Source organism: Caretta caretta, chromosome 2 (assembly GCF_965140235.1).
Source record: "Caretta caretta isolate rCarCar2 chromosome 2, rCarCar1.hap1, whole genome shotgun sequence".
Lineage (NCBI taxonomy): Eukaryota > Metazoa > Chordata > Testudines > Cheloniidae > Caretta > Caretta caretta.
In genome coordinates, this window is record NC_134207.1 from 250,178,684 (window position 1) to 250,198,024 (window position 19,341).

At 39.1% G+C, this 19,341-nt stretch overlaps 1 protein-coding gene across 6 annotated transcripts in view; it reads left to right on the forward strand.

Annotated features, from left to right (window-relative positions):
- The window catches only part of PTPRN2 (protein tyrosine phosphatase receptor type N2), a 1,070,187-nt gene that overhangs the window by 723,117 nt on the left and 327,729 nt on the right, over positions 1 to 19,341 (forward strand). For all 6 annotated transcript variants that reach the window (XM_048837619.2, XM_048837620.2, XM_048837615.2 and 3 more), the window contains one exon: positions 2,059 to 2,123. In XM_048837619.2, coding sequence (XP_048693576.1) covers positions 2,059 to 2,123 — 65 coding nt within the window. The remainder of the gene's footprint in view (positions 1 to 2,058; positions 2,124 to 19,341) is intronic.

Consider the following 19,341-nt stretch of genomic DNA (forward strand, 5'->3'; position numbering starts at 1 on the left):
CTGTGTCATCTTATTTAACACGTACAACCAGTGAACTACAAAGCATTCTGCTGGACGTTATGTTTGTCTGACTCAACTCTGTGGAGTTTTCTATTTTTATAGAGCTTCTTCTCAATTATTGTATTTGGCATAAAAATGCTTTGAATATGCATGCTATAAATGAATGTGTAGGTGGGAGGCAGCATAGTGCAGGAGAACGAGCACAAGGCTGGAAATTGGAGGTTGATTACAATGACTGATTAAGTGATTTATTTAGATTTATACAATACACTGTAGGCACCCTTGAAATAACTCAAGGATACAAGAAAATTAATACCCAAATGTAACTACTATGCAGCAGTTCAGTTCAATATAACTCACTACCGACAAACCCAGCAACTCAAAAGCTCAAACTACCATTGCCCTCAAGCAGTTCCCCACCCAAATGTGAAACTGCATTGCTAATGTGCATGTGTCAAGTATGTGGGCAAACACATGCTAGGTGGCCACTTACCTGTCCATGTGTATATGCAAATACTTAGTGGCAAGCATATCAATGTGCGCCTGCAATTTGAAAATCAGGCTTAAGAAATCTAAAATCCTAAACCTGGCTCAAGCACTGATCCTCTGCACAGCGGTGGGCAAGTCCCTGCCTGTCTCTGCCTCAAGTTTCCCTCTGGGGAAAGTGGAGATAACAATATTTACTAAACTAACTCCCTCTGGCATGGTGAGGGTAAGCACATTAGTTAATGTGGCTAAAGCTAGGGTTACCGTATTTGAACATTCAAAAAAGAGGACATTCCATGGGGGGGGGTATTTGCTCCTGCCCCCGGCCCCGCCCCCATTCCAACCCCTTCCCCAAAGTCCCCACCCCAACTCCGCCCCCACCCTGCCCCTTTGGACACCTTCCCCAAATCCCCGCCCCGGCCCCTCCTCCTCCCCTGAGCTCACCGCATTCCCTCTCCCCCCCTTCCTCCCAGCCACACAAAACAGGAAATGAAGATGAGCTCTAAAGGCCTGATTCAAGCCCACTGAAATCAGTGGGAGTCTCATTTAACTTGCACTTTGGATCTGGCCCTGAACAAATAAAGTCACTAAACACTGCCCATGAAAATTGTCTGCTGTAATGTGAAATGCAGTACTTTGTAACTACAGCACTTAAAATGTTCTTTTCTGAAAGGGGTGACCGTTTTAGGCACTATGTCATTATGTCTATCTGGGTTTACTATATTCAGACAGACTTTGATTCGCTTCAGTGACTTATTTGGTTTTGTGCGTGATTTTTTTGTTTGTTTATTTTCAATGCCTGCTGTGTGGAAAGAGTTAAATGGGAAAATCTCAATTAAATACTGGCTGAGTTTATTTAAAAGGGGGTTTCATAGATTGTGGGACAGTTTAGTTAGTTACCTCATCCGCAAGGCAGGGGTAATTTGTTATAAAGTTATTCATACCTGTGGGATATAAATATTGTAATAATAAAAGATTGCTCACAGTTACGGGGAGGTGTTGGGACCAGGAAGGGGCTTAAAGAGGAGAAGACTAGGGCCTTCTGATGTGACAGGAAAGGGAAGTCAAGAGTTTATCATAAGGATTGGGGCTGAACTAGGGGAAAAAGTCTGTCTGGGGCAGAGGGGCTGTATTAGAAGAAAGTCTGTTCAAAAAGAGGAGATTGAGACTCCGCCTCATGTGACATCCTTGAATGTCTTTTCTGGGGTAAGTGGATTCCAAAGATTTGACTGGTCCTGGTTCAGTTTAATTTTATTCCATCCCCATTGTAGAGTTGGGTATAATTTATTTATATTGTCCCCTTCCATCACTCTTAAACTAAAGGAGGTGTAGTATATTGAAGTAAACACATCTAGTTTTGCTTGTGCTCTTTTAGATAATAATCAAAGATTAATGACACAGGCTCAATAGTAGTGTTGCTATGACTGAAATATATACCATAGATAAGATAAACAGGAATTGTATTGAATTTGTTGGCAAGGGGGGAAAAAAGCTTGTTTATATAGTGAATGCTGCAGACTCATCAAAATCCCAGCTTTCCCTTAACTCTCTGTATCTTAATTTTCCTAACAGATGTCAACAAATACAAGCTTGAAAAAGCTACCGGACTGAAGATTCTGCAGACTGGCGTTGGGGAGGTAAGTGACTTGGGGGCATTTTTTACTCTCAAAACCTTTTTAATTTGTTCTTTTATGAAATCCTAGAGCTCATGGATGTATATAAGCTACCAGTGCTAATAATGCTAAGGGCCTCTTTATGATACAGCTGCATCTGTCAAAGTACAATCTGCTGCACACATAGTGCCATACCCCACAGAGAATAAAGCACCAAACTTATGTGTAAAGCTCAGCAGCCATTAAGAAATGCAGTTTCTAGCTTTGTTGTATCTGAGGTACAAAATCCCCAAAGATGAGCAAGGCAATTTAAGTGTCTTATTATCCCCCTGGTTTCAATGGAGTACAATCTCATCTAGATCAATTAAAATCTAAATTTGGGGTAAAGTGTCTTTAGATGTAAAGGTGAACCTATCTGTGAATGACTTGATTATTTTCAGTCCATTTTTTTATTTAATTTGAAATATAAATAAAATATCTCTGTTCCATTATGGTGATTTGAAGCAAAAACTCTACTAAGCATTTTATCATTTATTAATTAAAATGATGCTATCTGCTAAGAACCTTGTATGAACTGCAGGTGAATACTAATTTTGGTGCTAATTTTATGTACATAAAGGGATTTTTTTTCTTTTACAGTTCAGTGATTTTGCTAGTGGAAAATGCTCATAGGTCTGGACAGATGTTTGTTTCTTGTGTTTATATTACTCTTGGTATTAAGAATAATTAACCACAGATTAGCAACACTGAAGTAGATTAACTATTTGATTCATTTTCAATTTCTGGTGTTTTCTATTCTTTGACGGTTCACAACAAATGTCCCATTCTGCAAAGATTTCAGAACATGAGTAACTTTATGCACATAAGTAAAGGCCTGAGCCTTAAAGCGCTGCCAATTCTGAGAACTACTGAGTACCCGCAGCTTTAATTGGTTTATGGCTATGAGGATCTGATCCTGCAAACAGGCCAGATCTTTGGCCAGTGTAAGTCAACATAGCTCCATTGGTGCTATGCTGAGGATCCTGATCCAGGTGTGCATAACTCTACTTATGTGACTAGTCCCCTGACGTCAGTAAGACTACTCATGTTCGTAAATAATAATTATACCTGTACTTCAAGGGTTGGAGCCTCTGTGCAAGATCCAAAGACCACTGAAGTCAGTGGAAAGACTCTCATTGACTTCAGTGAGTTTTGGATTAGACTGTCAGTGTGGAGTTTTTTGTGAGTCTAACTCTGATATTCACCTGCTATAATTTGGTAGTCAGTTTAGTCAGTTCCTATTTTCAGCATTATTTTCAGAATTTAGTCCTTCACTTAAGTAATCAATATATTTTGTGCCAGAGAAGAGCTTCATAGAAAGTGAGCGATGTGCCTAGAAGGTGTCTGATTTGGAGCTAAATGGACAGAATGTGAAGGATAAATGAAACAAATATCTGGTAAAAACTTTTCCCACAAAGAATAGGTTGACATAACAGATATTATTGATTGATTGATGTTTCCTCAATATCTTTTAAACTGTGACTTGGATTAATGAAACATTTGAAAGTTAACAGCATTCTGCAACATGATGCATTTTTAGCAGGCAATAAACAGAAAGAAATAAACCCAGGTGAAGCATGAATCCAATGTTTAAATATATCCTAGGTTATTAGTAAGATATAGTGACCAGCAGGAAAAATAACCAAGCTGTTTGGCACGTTAAGATGACAGATGAAACTCTTTGATTCTATTGCCTATATATTTTGTTAGATGTGAACTCATAAAATGTCTCTCTCAATTCTGTGCTTTCTCCCATCTAAGTCTTATCAGATATGATTATGTATATATAAAATAATTTTCTGCACAGTCTCATCTACATGAAAAATAATGGAGCTCTATGATTAAGCCATTTATTTGTTGACTCAGGATCAAATTCAGTTTTGGCCAGGTTAAATCCAACTATACTAATCCAGTGTAATGGTTCATTTTCAGTTCAACCTTGTGCTTACTATAGTTAAACCAAATAAAAAGGACAGCTCTAACCAAATTGAAAGATACTTTTGTTGGATCAGCAGTTCTTCTGAGGCAAATTGCGGATACAGTAGTTAGACATTATGGTAACTGTAAATCACTTAGTCAAGATGTTCAAATCAAAAGGACTCAGAATAAACACCCTGATTTTTTAAATGAGAAATAACCTTTTTTGTCTTTTAAGGAGTCAGATTGGTGACACAGTAAATGGGTAGATTATTTATTCCAGGATGGAATGTCTTTATATAACATCTTTCCTATTTCAAGTAACCCAAAGATTTCAAGAGAAAAATGAGCTAGATACTAGCAACGAGTGCTGAAGTTATATAAACAAATACAGCTACTGTTTCATGCTCAGCAATATCTCATATGTTGCATTTTACATTGGAACCTGTTTTTGGTTTTGATCCTGCTCCCATTGAGATTAATAGGAGTTTTGCCACAATAAGAAATGAGTAGACACCAAGGACTAAATCAAGCCCTCAAGGCACAGCCCTGCATTCAAAGCAGTGTGAAGGCACCTCATCCCATTGGGAGTGCGGGGGAAGCAGAATGCTTGCCAGAGCTCCCGACTGGTATGGGGAAATGCAAACAGCCATACCTTTTTAAGGGATGCAGCATACTTTCCCCTCTTAAGCTATCTGTTCCAGTCATGTCTTTGCATATTCTCTACCTCCTTCTGGCAGCATCTTGGAAACAGACTTGAGCTCCTCTGAGTGCCGGGGCTGTAATTCTAGCATGTCTTTATGGGAAACCATACAAAGGTTAGGAGGTACCGTTGTTAAGGGTAATACAGAAGGCATGCTGGAATGTGCTTCTTAGGATCTACACAGTCAACTGCATCTGCTCTAATGGGCAAAATCTACTCCTTTTTCTTCTTTCCTGCCATGACCAAGCCAGCAGGACCCAGCTAGAGTTTCAGACCAAATGTTACTTCAATTTGATTTCCTTGACCTCATAATAGTCTCTGGAGAAGGATACTGTGAAAGGGTGAAACAGCCAGGAAATGAGATAAGGGCTTTCTGCTTGTCACAGGACTCAGCAGATGCTTAGAAGGGGCCAGTGTTCTATTTCTGGGACTGAAAGAAGCAAAGGGAAAGGCCTCTCGTGATTGTAGCTTGTTGGTTGGGGGAATAGCTTTGTTTTGTGTTCATGAGCTTTTGTCTTTGTATAATAATATTGTCCTCTGAGGCAAGAGTCTTAACCAGACTTGGGTGTGGCACAGGTTCTCTCCTGGACTGGTGAAGGAACCCACTAGCTTACAGATATATTATTTTAGATTTTTCTCCACTAATTTTCTTATGTGGAATGTTAATTGCATGTATAGGATCTGAATTATAATGCTTTATGATTCAATAATGTAATGACAGACATGAATTAAAATAGTTTTTTAAACCAAGCAGAAATATCTCAAAACAAAATATAACTGAAATGAGCAGTCTCCTGTAGACTCAGATGTTCCAGAGTAGATCAGTGATATTTTGACATATTTCAGGAAAATCACAGTTTCAGATATTTTGATAAGTTTTAGAATTATATTGAATTATGTTGAAATTACATATAGTGTTACTACAATAAAACATAAAGATCAATATTAAAAAATCATCATGGGGAATGATGAAATAGGAAGCCACAAGTGTATGGCAGGGGACTGTCTATAATGAAATAAATGCTTCTTGGGACAGGCATCACAGTTCCAAATTACTGCTTTCCCTATTGGAAGAAAGGTATTAAATCTGAAGTGTTACACATAACTTTGAAAACACATTCTCAAATGTAGCACAGATGTATACTGGTTATAATATTTCAGCATGTTGCCAGATAGTCTGCAGAAAGCAGTTGGGGAAAACCATCAGAGGAGATGGCAGAAATAATGTCACCCCCTTTGATTGAGCTGGCTTGCCTGCCATTTTTTAGGGCAGTGCTGCTATTTAGGAGTCTGGTTGGACTCTCACCTGCTACTAGAAAATCAGCTAGCAACTATGGCTAGCTCGACTCCCTCCCCCTACCCCCACTTCGTATGAGTAGGAGGCGGGCACTGTCATTGACGATTTTGTTACCTCCAAATTAGACTACAGGCATGTGCTCTGCATGGACCTACAATGTAAATCTATCCAGAAATTGAAGCTGGTGCAGAATTTGACAACTGGTTTGTAATGAAGTACTTCTTGCCAGAGAATGTGATGCCAGCATTTTTTGAATTACCCAAATTAAGTACCAGATAGAATGGATAATGTGGTTTTTGACCTTTAAAGCCCTAATTTGTAGGGCCTGGGATCTACAGATATTGCCTTTGTTCCTGAGCCATGCTACCACAGCCCTAATTGGATAAGAGAAAGGGGGCAGCCGGCGGAGCATTCTCCACCAGAGCGCCTCAGCTTTGGAACTCTTTCCTCCTACTTATCTGTAAAAGTGCTAGTTTTTTGACCAGCAGGTACCATTTGTTTTTCCTAGTTGTGAGTGAAAGGGGAGATTCTAACAGGGGCTCTTAAATATGATTTTTGCTGCAGTCTAATTTCCTGTTGCTGTTGATATCTAGATTAATGATTAATGGATAATTACTGGAGTGGACTGTATTATGCCTGCATACTTAGAAATTGTCAAGGAATGCCTGGAGCAAGCGATAGGTACTTCTTTTTAATGGATGCTTGTGTGATTCTAAATACATTAATAAAATCAAAAAGAATTTAAAAGCATTAAATATTGATTAACAGATACAGTATCTAAATACTTCAAAACATTTTTACTCGCTCCACCTATCAACAATGACTTTATTCTACAAGACTAAATAATATCAATTTCTAAGTCACTTTTACACTTTAAAATATCCCATGTTAATTTTGAAGAGAATAATATTAATATATCTAATTTTATGAACTCACACTCACATCGAGAAGTATCTTACTATGCAAGTATTGTGGAATATGTGTACTGTAAAGTAGTACTAATAAGTAATGGTATCAGAATTTGGTCCTATAATTGCATACAGAATTAATTCTTCAAGAACTGTAAGGAATAAAATTAAACATAAGGTAAATTTCCCCACAGAGAATAGTTGTGCTGTATAGTTCATTTGGTAAGTCCTTATACTTTTTTTTCAAATGCATTGTTGATAATATTTAGAGACTATGCTAATGCTATATATTAACTATTCATTATTGTACATAGCCCACTAGAGGGATGCTTTTAAGATAATTTTCATCCACAGTGTTAAAAAAGGGCAAAGAAAGATGCATAATATGCAAAATAAAAATGATGTATTTACAGTGTAATCTTTGTAATATGCCCTAGGTAATAGCATATTATATATAAAATGTGGTAGAATCATAACAATCAGTGGGGCTAATGAATGATTGCTCCAGGAGGATCAATCAAGGAAGAAATGACCATTGCAGAGAAGATAAATATATAATTTGCATAGGTCTTCACTGCAGAGGAAGTGAGGGAGATTCCCACACCTAAGCCATTCTGTGTAGGTGACAGATCTCGGGAACTGTCCCAGTTGAGGTGTCAGTAGAGGAGGTTTTGGAACAAATAGGTAAACTAAAGAGTAGTAGGTCACAGGACCAGCCAGATGGTACTCACCCAAGTGTTCTGAAGGACTTCAAATATGAAATTACAAAACTACTAACTGTGGTGTGTAACCTATCACTTAAATCAGTCCCTGTATTAGATGACTGGCGGACAGCTAATGTGATGCTGAGTTTTAAAAAAGGCTCCAAAGGCGATAATGGCAATTACAGGCCAGTAAGCCTAATTTCAGTACCAGGCATATTGGTTGAAACTGTAGTAAAGAACAGAATGATCAGACACACGATCAGGTGACCACAATATGTTGAGGAAGAGTCAGCCTGGCTTTTGTAAAGGGAAATCATGCCTCACCAATCTATTAGAATTCTTTGAGGAGGTCAACAAACCTGTGGGCAAGAGTGATCCAGTGGATATAGTATACCTGGACTTTCAAAAATCTTTTGACGAGGTCCCTCACCAAAGGATTTTAAGCAAAGTAGGCAGTCATGACATAGGAGGGAAGGTCCTCTCATGGGTCAGTAATTGTTAAAAAATAGGAAACAAAGGGTAGGAATAAATGGTCAGTTTTTGCAGTGGAAAGGGGTAAACAGTGGGATCCCCCAAGTATCTGAACTTGGGCCAATGCTGTTCAACATATGCATAAATGATCTGGAAAAAGGGATAAACAGTGAGGTGGCAAAGTTTGCAGATGGTACAAAATTACTCAGGATAGTTAAGTCCAAAGCAGACTGTGAAGAATTACAAAGGGATCTAACAAAACTGGGTGACTGAGCAAGAAAATGTTGAAATTGATTAAATTCAGTGTTGATAAGCACAAAGGAGTGCATGCTGGAAAATATAATCCCATCTATACATACAAAATGATGGAGCTAAATTAGCTGTTACCACTCAAGAAAGAGATCTTGGAGTCATTGTGGAAAGTTCTCTGAAAACATCCGCTCAATGTGCAGCAGCAGTTAAAAAAGCTAACAGAATGTTAGGAACCATTAGGAAAGGGATAGATAATAAGACAGAAAAGATCATAATACCACTATATAAAACCATGGTATGCCCACATATTGGCATGCCCACACCTTGAGTACTGTGTGCAGTTCTGGTCGCCCCATCTCAGAAAAGATATATTAGAATTGGAAAAGGTATAAAGAAGGGCAAGAAAAATGATTAAGTGTATGGAACAGCTCCCATGTGAGGAGAGATTAAAAAGACAGAGACCGTTCCTCTTAGAAAAGACACAGCTAAGGGGGAATATGATAGAGGTCTATAAAATGAATAATGGTATGGAGACAGTGAATAGGGAAGTGTTATTTACCCCTTAATGTAACACAAGAACCAGGATCACCTAGTGAAATTAATAAGCAATAGGTTTAAAACAAACATAAGGAAATACTTCTTCACAAAACACACAGTAAGCCTGTGGAACTCATTACCAGGGGATCTTGTTAAGGCCAAAAGTGTAACTTGGTTAAAAAAAGAATTAGATAAAAACAAAAGGATGGCCATATTAGGTCAGACTAATGGTCCATCTAACCCTGTATCTTGTCCTCCAACAGTGGCCAATGCCAGATTCTTCAGAAGAAATGAACAGGACAGGGCAATTGTTGAGTGATCCATCTACTGTTGTCCAATCCCAGCATCTGGCAGCCAGAGGCTTAGGGACTCCCAGAGCATGGGGTTGCATCACTGGCCATCTTGGCTAATAGCCACTGATGGACCTATCCTACATGAACTTATCAAATTCTCTTTTGGCCTTCACTGTATCCCCTGGCAATGTGTTCCATAGGTTGATTGTGCGTTGTTTGGCAGGCTTCCTGCATCTGATGTACTTAAAAAAAATTGCTGTTAGCTTTTGTGTCTTTTGCTAGCTGCTTTTCAAATTCTTTTTTAGTTTCCCTAATTATACTTTTACATTTTTATCTTCCTTTCTGTTTTCCTCAGTAGGATCACACTTCCCATTTTTAAAGGATGCCTTTTTTTCCTCTAACTGCCTCTTTTACTCTGTTATTTAACCATGGTGGCATTTTTTTTGTCCTCTTACTATCTTTTTTAATTTGAGCCTCTATTATCATGTTTTTTAAAAGTTTCCATGCAGCTTGCAGGCATTTCACTCTTCTGACTGTTCCTTTTAATTTTCATTTAACTAACTTTCTCATTTTTGTGTAGTTCCGCTTTTTGAAGATAAAAGCTACTATGGTGGGCTTCTTCAATATTCCTCCCCCCTACTAGGATATTAAATTTAATTACCTTATGGTCACTATTACCAAGCGGTTCAGCTATGTTCACTTCTTGGACCAGATCCTCTGTGCAACTTAGAACTAAATCAAGAATTGCCTCCCCCCACCCCAGTGGGTTCCCAGAGTAGCTGCTCCAAGAAGCAGTCATTAATGGTGTCTAGAAATTTTATCTCTGCATCCCATCCAGATGTGACATGTGTCCAGTCAATATGGGAAAGGTTGAAATCCCGCATTATTACTGAGTTTTCTATTTTTATATCCTCTCTAATCTCCCTGAGCATTTTGTAATCACTGACACCATTGTGGTTAGTGGTATATTTGTACTGCTATACTCTTAGTATTTAAGCATGGAATTTCTATCCATAGAGATTTCATGGCACTGTTTGATTCATTTCAGATTTTCACTGTATTTGACACTATGCTTTCTTTTACATATAGTGCTACTCAAGCACCAGTGTGACCTACTCTGTCATTCCTATATATTTAGTATTCTGATATTAAGGCAGTCAGGTTCACCCATCTTATTATTTAGATTTATTGCATATGTATACAAGCACTTATAAAATTTGTCAATATTTAGTTGACTGCCTTCATGTGATGTAATTGTGAATGGGACTCTTTATTTTGACTGCTTCTCCTGATTTCCTAACCTATACTTAATTAACTTCTGTTCTTTCCTCTTTACTAGGATATAGAGAATCCCCATTAACAGATCCTCCCCTAAGAGATATCTCTGTCCGAACCAGATATTCCTCCTCTCCTGTAGGTTTCCTCCAGCCTTTAGGTTAAAAACTTCTCTACAATCTTTTTAATTTTACATGTCAGCACTCTGGCTCTGGTTTTGGTTTAGGTGAAGCCCAGCCTTTCTGTATAAGCTCCTCCTCTCCCCAGTTCCTAATAAACTTAAAACTGTCCTCCCTACACCATCGTCTCATCCACGCATAGAGACCCTGCAGATCTGCCTGTCTAACTGGCCCTGCACATGGAACTGGAAGCATTTCAGAGAATCCTACCATGGAGGTCCTGAACTTTAATTTCTTATCTAGCAGCCTAAATTTGGCCTCCAGAACTTTCTCCTTCCTTTCCCTAGGATTGGTATCTACATGTATCACAACCACTGGCTCCTCCCCAGCACTGCACATAAGTCTGTCTAGATGTCTTGATATATCCTCAACCTTTGTACCCAGCAGGCAATTTACCATGCGGTTCTCCCAGTCATCACAAACCCAACGCTCTGTATGTCTAATAATTGAATCCCCCATTACTATTACTGTTACTATTAGGTAAGCTCATTTAGGATATCTTCATTAGTGGCAGTTAGCCAAGATGGTCAGTGACACAATGCCACGCTTTAGTGTCACTAAACCTCTGACTGCCAGAAGCTGGGACTGAACCACAGGGGATGGATCATATGATAAATTGCGCTCTGAAGCATCTGGCACTAGCCACTGTGAGAAGACAGGATCCTGGGCTAGATGGACCTCTAGTCTGACCCTGTATGGCCATCTTTATGTTCTTCTGTTTTATTGAGGATGGTTCCAGTCCTGTGACCACTTATGTGTGTAACTTTAATCACATAATTAAATGTCCTGACTTCCACCATACTACTCACATACTTAAAGTTAAGCACATGCCCAGGTGATAGTAAGGCTGTCATTCACCTATCAAACAGATTCTGGCTGTGAAAGGGCAAAGTTCTAATGTTTATTCCCAGTATTTGACATGCACATTACATAGAAAGAAGTATTTTGACATGTGAATGATGGGTTGCTACTTCAGCTTTGAAATTTGGTGTCTGTGGTAATTTCCTTTCTTACATTCTGGTTGTGACATCCCCCTGTCCTTCTTTACACATTTTGTTAAAGAAAAAGATATTATAATAATAATTATATACATATGAAATAATGAGCTTGATATTCAGAGGCAACTATCAGTTTATTCTGATGTGTGTTCTCCTCCTGAAACATTGTAAGAAGCACATGTAGTCAAATGTCATGTCGGTTTATGAATTCCTTTACAGTAGTACTCTGATTTAAAGTAGCAGAAGTGCCAAGTGATGTGGCAGTTGCTATGGTAACTACAGTTATTCAGTACTGTGTACAATGAAAGTGGTAAGGTCTGCCTTGTGGCTGTAGGAACTTATGCATCCTCTTATTGTTTTTTTTAACATTTTCAATTTTTTTTAAAGTAACATATGTTAGTTTCAAGGCTATGTCTTGTCTTTGGGCCATATCAAGCCATTGATTTTTAAGCAGGACTTCCAATTGAAATCCACCGAAAAGCTCCACAGAAAAATGAGTTAGATACAAGCAATGAATCCATTGGCTTCATAGGCAAGTGTGCCATTGAAATCAATGGAGTTCTTCTTCAAAATCATCGGCATAATCTAGCCTTTGATTGATAGCCTGCATTAGTCACATGCATAGTGGGGAGAGGCAGTATTTTTAAAAAGGAACATAAGATCGTCCATACCAGATGAAGTTATTAGTCCATGAAGTCTAGCATCCTTCCTCCAGCAGTGACCTGTTCCTGAAGAATCAGAGGAAAGTGAAAACCCGCATAATGCACCTAGTCAGCTGATCAAAGCTGTGCATGAAGACAAAATTCTTTCTGATCTCTTCGGTGGTCATCTTATGCCTTGAAGCTTGAGATTTGGTTACCCATAACGTAAGGCCCAGTGCTGCAAGGTGCTGGAGTGCCCTCAACTCCCACTAAATGAAAAGGAGTTGAGGGCTCTCTTAACCTAGTAGAATTTTAGATCCTTATCCTGAATAACTACAAATGTTGTTTCTAGTTATAAAATTATTAAGCCTCACTTTTTAAAATCTAGTTAGTGTTTTCTCTGATCTTTGACAGTGGTATATTCTACAGACTGGGTCACTGAAGGGCTAAGCAGTTGACTCTTCTGAGAAAAAGAACAGTTCTGTCCTTTTCCTGAGGAAAAAATCATAGGGTTTTTATGGCTGTCATCAGAGGCATTACTTAATGGTCTATGCTTCAAACTTTAAACACTTATGTGTGTTACATTGGTGGAAATCCCATTGATGCCTGTGGAACTACTCCAGGCTTTCACCGCTGTAGTTATAAAATGTAGCTCCTACGTTCCTTAGCACCAGAAGTTCAAATTCTAGCAGTCAACTCAGCCCTTATTTTTTTCTGCATAGGTAGAAAAGTACTGTGCAGTTTACTCTGTTTAGTTATTGTCCATCAGGACTTAAAAGCCAAGTTCCTGTCTGCTTTACATGAAGATAGCCAACATTTTCTTTACCTTGCATAGCACTACTGTTTTGTACCAAGGGGCCGCAAGATTTCAGGGCTGCTGTATGTGTCCCGTTGTACTTCACTTTACCATCCTTTGGAATGAAAGGCTTTATATATTGTAGATCTAAGATGATATTTTAGTTGGAATATTTTCAACTACATTCTAAATTTAGACATGAAACTTTCTTTTCTATTCCAAATTTAGAAGCTCTGTTTTGGAGGGTTGTTTTGTGTGGTTTTTTGTTCTGGTTTGTTGTGGGGGTTTTGTAGTATCTCCTCATCATTTCACTGGTAAAATTGTTTGAAGGAGTTTTGGAAACACAGATGTTTGATGTGCTTTGACCATAGCTTAGAGTTTATTGTTCTTTTTTGGCTAAAGTTACAGGGGGAAAGTAAAGTACAATCTCAAATGTATGGATGTGCTCACTTTCCATCCCCAAAAAGCTTCTGTAAAAAAGCTATGCAATTTTACAGATCATGAACTGCAGCCATGTACAGCATCACAAAGTAGGTTCTATCCAGTACATGGATGTAACTACTATTAGGATCATTAAGCAGTATGCACAGGTATCAAGGAGATAACTGATCCCTTAAGGCTATATATTGCCCTTGATCTGCAGCAAAATTCCAATTATTATCAATATAGGATTGCATGTACTTATCAAGGGCAGTATGGCTTAGGCTATAGATGTATGATGCAGTAATGTACATGAAAACCATTCTTAGGAAAGCATGATAGTTTTAAAAATAAGTGTACACTATTCCAAAATGTGCCTGATCTGTCTGTCGATGGGAGCTGAGGGCGCCATGTGCTTAAAAGCATCAGGACCGGTGACAAGAACGTAGTGAAAGATTCCTTACCATTGCAAAGTGGCGTAAATTCATGCACATGTGAAGATTCTTGACACTGACAATGATGCAGTTTTGTTACTTTTGTGGAGGTATATCTCTTTTGAGCTGTTTAGCTACCTTGCTCTTTACCTTCTCAGTCCTAAAAAGGTAGAGTAATGAATTTATTTTATAAATGTCAGTGGTGTTTTTATGCTGCTGCTTTCAATTGATTGTTAAACTACTAATTTACAGATCTTTGCTAAGTGAATGCAAACAAATTCTGGTCCTCAAAGCTTTGCTAATGTACAATGTTCAAATTTTAATTTCCAGTCCATCTTAGATTATGGTGATGAAAAACAATATTTAATCCCTCGTTAACACATGAATAAGCAGAAACTGTCATTTTCCACTGAACAATAATGGGATTATCTCGAGAACTGTCAGTTTATATGAAAACATTATGTTGCCCAAATTTTCATAAAAATTAGCAGTGGATAATATTCAAGATCAGAGCAATGGAAAGAGGAAAAGCTGCATTCATGGTAATAAATATTCATATTTGTCTGCTCAGGAGATGAAAATCTAATCAAGGGGCTATTGATGTGCTGGCTCTTTTTTAACCAAGATGTTTCATCTAAATTGGGTTTGATATGGAAATTAGTCTCACTCCAAGTCCTCCAGGCCATGGGCATGCTGGGATAACACTGGAGGTGTCCAGTGAATCAGATGTTGCTGCTGGCATCTGCTGCTGCAGACAACAAATAAAATAAAATAAATAAAATAAAAATAACATCTCAATGGTCAACCTCCCAGTAGCTTAGGGTGATTTCTTTGAAACACTTTAATTTTATCCCAGTTAAATCCTCAAGACTGCAGGGTTAAAAATGTCTATGTTTTTTGCTCTTGTTGACAATTACCATAAATCAGAAGACACTCTGCACGAAGCTTAATGAAATATGTATGATTTAAAAATGGGAAGAAAATGGCAATATGTTGCTGGAGGAGGCGTGTATGTATATGTGCGAATGTGTGCAACCTGAAGTGGTGCCACTTTTTGCTTGGCTTTCGTAGGCCTTGAATTGCACTGAATTAAACAGCAAGCGAACTAGAAGCCATAATATGTTTTTTTTACAATGAAAATATTATACTAGGAAAAATGCATCTTAGCTTATCCAAAAGTGTGGCAGGTGTGTTTTAATATTTATTAAAATGTTCATTTAAAAGATATTCCTTAATAGTATATCACGTGTCTAGGTGGTTGGCATAGTTGCACCTCTCCAGTATCACTGCTGTCATCCATGCTGCCCTTTTTGCATGAAACATTCTTACAAATATCTGTTTCTCAGACCTCCCCTCTCACATAATTCAAATAATTTCCTAAAAAACACTTCTCCAATATTGCCTACAATGAAATGTCTTTGCATTATAATTAAAAAAAAAGAAAAGCACAGCCAACATTTGAACCAGTGAGATATACAAGACATACACACTTATGCTAAGAAACCAGGTAATTGTATATCTGTCATGCATGTCCTTCCTTGCACTTCCTGGTGTATTTTGTTGCCTCTTTTTTTTATCAAGTCCAACAGTAAGTCCCCGATTCTGCGATTGACTGCATGCAGGTGTACCCTGGCCTGAAGATTGTTTGAGGCAGGGAGCTGTGTTTTCTCTGAACTGTCTAGCACACTTGTAGGTGCTTTTAGATACAAAAGAATAGTATCCAAGTACTACCATAGCACACATGAGTAACTGAGTGATTTCAATCCTTCTAGGACCCAAAAGAATGTAGATTGATTTAATTGATTCCTGAAGAAATCATCCTTAAAAATGACACAAATTTGGAGTGGGTTCAGGTGTTATATCATGAGTATTCAGCTACATTGGCATATCAAGAAGGACAGAAAAAGATGGAACACAGATAAAAAGAGAATACTCTGAAAGAAAATACGTTGTTTCTTGTTGAGCTAGGGTGACGGGTGCAAATGCTAGTGACAGTCTGAATAATTGCTTATTGGAACGTCTTCCTCCCATTGAGCTAGACCTACATCAGATAACAATATGGTAATATCCCTAGTATATTTTCTGTATACCAGTTAATATGCAAATAAGTCATTGATGGGTAAGTATAAGCAGCATGCAAAATGTGGTGTGTAGGTATTGGCAGAGCTGCCATCTTCTATTATACAATCTGTGCTGGCTCCTTTGTCCAAAATGTTTCTCAGAGAGTTTTTCTTTCTAATGAATTTCCTTGCCAACTGTGCAGGAGGAAGAGGGGGAGGAAGCAAGCATGTGGTATGTACAGCAGATGGATCAGCAGCAACAGCATACAGGTGTCTGGCACACAGGTGTTTTCATTTTCTATTTGCCAGGTAGTCAACAGTAGCCAGATATTTTCTGGGGATTCCCTGTAATTATTGCCGAATGAAAGTGCTATCCATTCTTTCTGTTCCTACCTGCTAGTACTAGCTATGTCTATTTCCACTAACATTACTGCACCTGCTAAGAATAATCCATTTAAACTACAGGAATGCTTGGACAAGAATTGCCATTTGTTTTCACTCCGTCTCCCCCCAAGACACTAATAGACTCTGTTTAATTTATTCTTCTCTGCAACAGGAAAGTGGCAGATTGTTTGGGCTGGGATTAGACAGGTACCACCTGCTGCAAGTTCTTTAATTTTTGTTACCTTTACAAAGTTCTTGGTCATGATTTTGGCTTTAATAACATTTTGTTGGAGGAGAAACAGAATTGTGATCATTTAACAAGTAGTAGCCCATGGTAGATTAATGTCTAGAGCAGTGGTTCTCAACCTGCAGGCCATACAGGATACATATATTGTGTGGATGTAGCCCAAGTAACACATACAGAGGTGCTTATGCGACCCACAATGGTAGTTGAGAATCACTGGTCCAGAGAGAAATAGCTTATTATTATTACCGTAGTATCGAGGAACCCTAGTCATGGACCAGGACCCCATTGTACTGGGTGCTGAACAAGCACAGAACATGGACATTGTCCCTGCCCCAAAGAGCTTACTAAGTATAAAACAAATGCAACAGATGGATACAGACAGACTAGGAATACAAAGAAACAATGAGACATTGGTCAGCGTGATAGGTTATGCTCTCAGTACAACAGCAGCCTAACCATTGTCCAGGGTTTTTTTTTTGTAGGCATCCCGGAAAAAGAGTTTTAAGGATGGTTTTGAAGGAAGATAATGAGGTCATTTTGTAGCTGTTTACAAGGAGCTCCTCCCAACCATGAGGGGCAGCATGGGGGAGAACACAAAATGCTTGTTTGAAAATTTAACAACTGGATGAACTTACTGTGCTTGTTTCTACTCAAATGCCGGATGAAGTTGCTGTGAGAAGGCCAATGGACTAGTTAGATAATAATGCTAGTTATAAAGTGCTAGTAGCTTATCTAGGATTTTACAACAGGGATACAGAGGGTGAGGCTGATGGTGTAGTTTGGTATGCAAATGACATGCAAAGTATATTGGTATGCGAATTTGAATGCTGAAAGAAAACCATGCTGTTCTGAACCAGAGAAGCTAGTTTTTCACCCAAACAAGCCAACTTCTGCCAACACAATATTAAAAACAAACTTAACAGGATTTCATTAAAACATATCCTTTCTGCATGTAAAATAATTAAAACTCCTTTTTAAAGAAGCAAACTATTATTCTTTATTTTTCAGGTTCCCATTAGCTAGAGATGGAGATGCTCTACTCAGGCCCATATCCACAAAGATACTTGGGAACCTAAACCTCAAACTTAGGCATCTAAATCCCAGTTTTAGGCACTACTGCAGTGCACAAAATGCCACCCTAACCTTGTAGGTGCCTAAACTCACTCAATGCTGAGATTTTCTCGGTAAAATTCCCTGCTTACCTTTGTTTCTGCCTCTGGGCATGTGCACTGCTGCTTCACTCTAGGTGTCCAGGTACCTATCTCCTGCCTGAGCCCCAGAGCAATCCGCAAACTAGGCGAAGACAGGTGGAGGAAGCCCCTGTCTCACCCCTGGGGCCCATTTGGGTAGGCATGCTCAGAGATCACCTACCAGTTCAACTCCTGTTCAGAATGTGGTCAGAGCAGGAGATAGTGCAAGTACTCACCTGACAACTTTTTGGCCAGTGGTTAGAGCACTCACCTGAACCAGAGTCTCACCCAGGTTTCAGAAGACTGCTCAGCCACTTAGCTATGGGATATTCTGATATGATGTTGCCTCACTCTCTCCTGTTGAAGGTCTTCCACTGTGGCTAAATAATTGAAGAGTCACTGGGCCAGAGAGAGAGATTGTGTAGCCTGATGGTCAAGGTACTCAGGTGGGAGAGCCTGAGTTCAGTTCCCCTGTTCCAGTGACTCTTTAATCATTTATCCAAAATGGAATAGCCTCCACAGGACTGATTGAAGGGGTCCCACATCAGAATATCCCATAGCTCAGTGGTAAGAGCGCTGTTCTGAGAGGTGGAAGATACCTGTTCAAATCCTTTGCCCCTCTGCCTTAGGGGGAAATTGAACTTGATTCTCCACATTCCAGATGAGTGCTCTAACTATTGCACTAAAAGTTACAAGTTGGGCACCTTCATCTCCTTCTTCTCTGACTGTTTTGTTTGGAGTTAGGCACGTACCTAACTCATTTTCACAAAAACCTGACTTAGGTGCCTAAGCTGCCTGACCCCAGGAGAGGGCTTCTTGGTTGTGGATTGTAAACAGAGATAGATGCTTCTCTGAAGCCAGGACTTGAGTGCGTTCCTCTGTGAGGGCGTGGAGCTTAGGGTACACCCCTCTCCTCAGCCTCTCCCTTAGCAAGTTTAGGCAACTCCCTGCCTAGCATTCTGGCTTTAGCAGATCATATTGCAAGGTACCTGTCTCTCCCCATTCATTGTGCCTTACTCAGGCTTTGTGGATTGCAGTATTGCTCCTGTGATATTCTAGGTGCCTAAAAGTTAGGCATTGCAATGCTCAGCCTCACAACACCTAAATCTCTTTTGTGGATCTGGGCATCAGTGCTTCCCTCGACCTGTGTGTATTTGTCCCTTACAGTACATAATATTGTTTTCTCTAGTTTTAAAATTTCCAAAGAATGGGGCCTCTAGGGGGAGAGAGGCTGGCACTGCCTGGGTCTCACTGCTTATTTCAGGGCACTTTATTTAAACTGGCTGGGTAAGGAGAAGGGAAGGTGGGCCTCTGCTGCATGGATAAGTACAGTAGCTGGATCTCTTCTTTAAAATGATCAGAAAATATACAGCAAGAAAGGTGCCTATACAGGCAAGGAGATGGACTGGGTGAACTAACACCAGTAGGTCTTTCCCATCTCTGACCACTTTGATTCTGTGATTTAAGAGTGAAGTAATTAACTAAGTAAATTTTTCC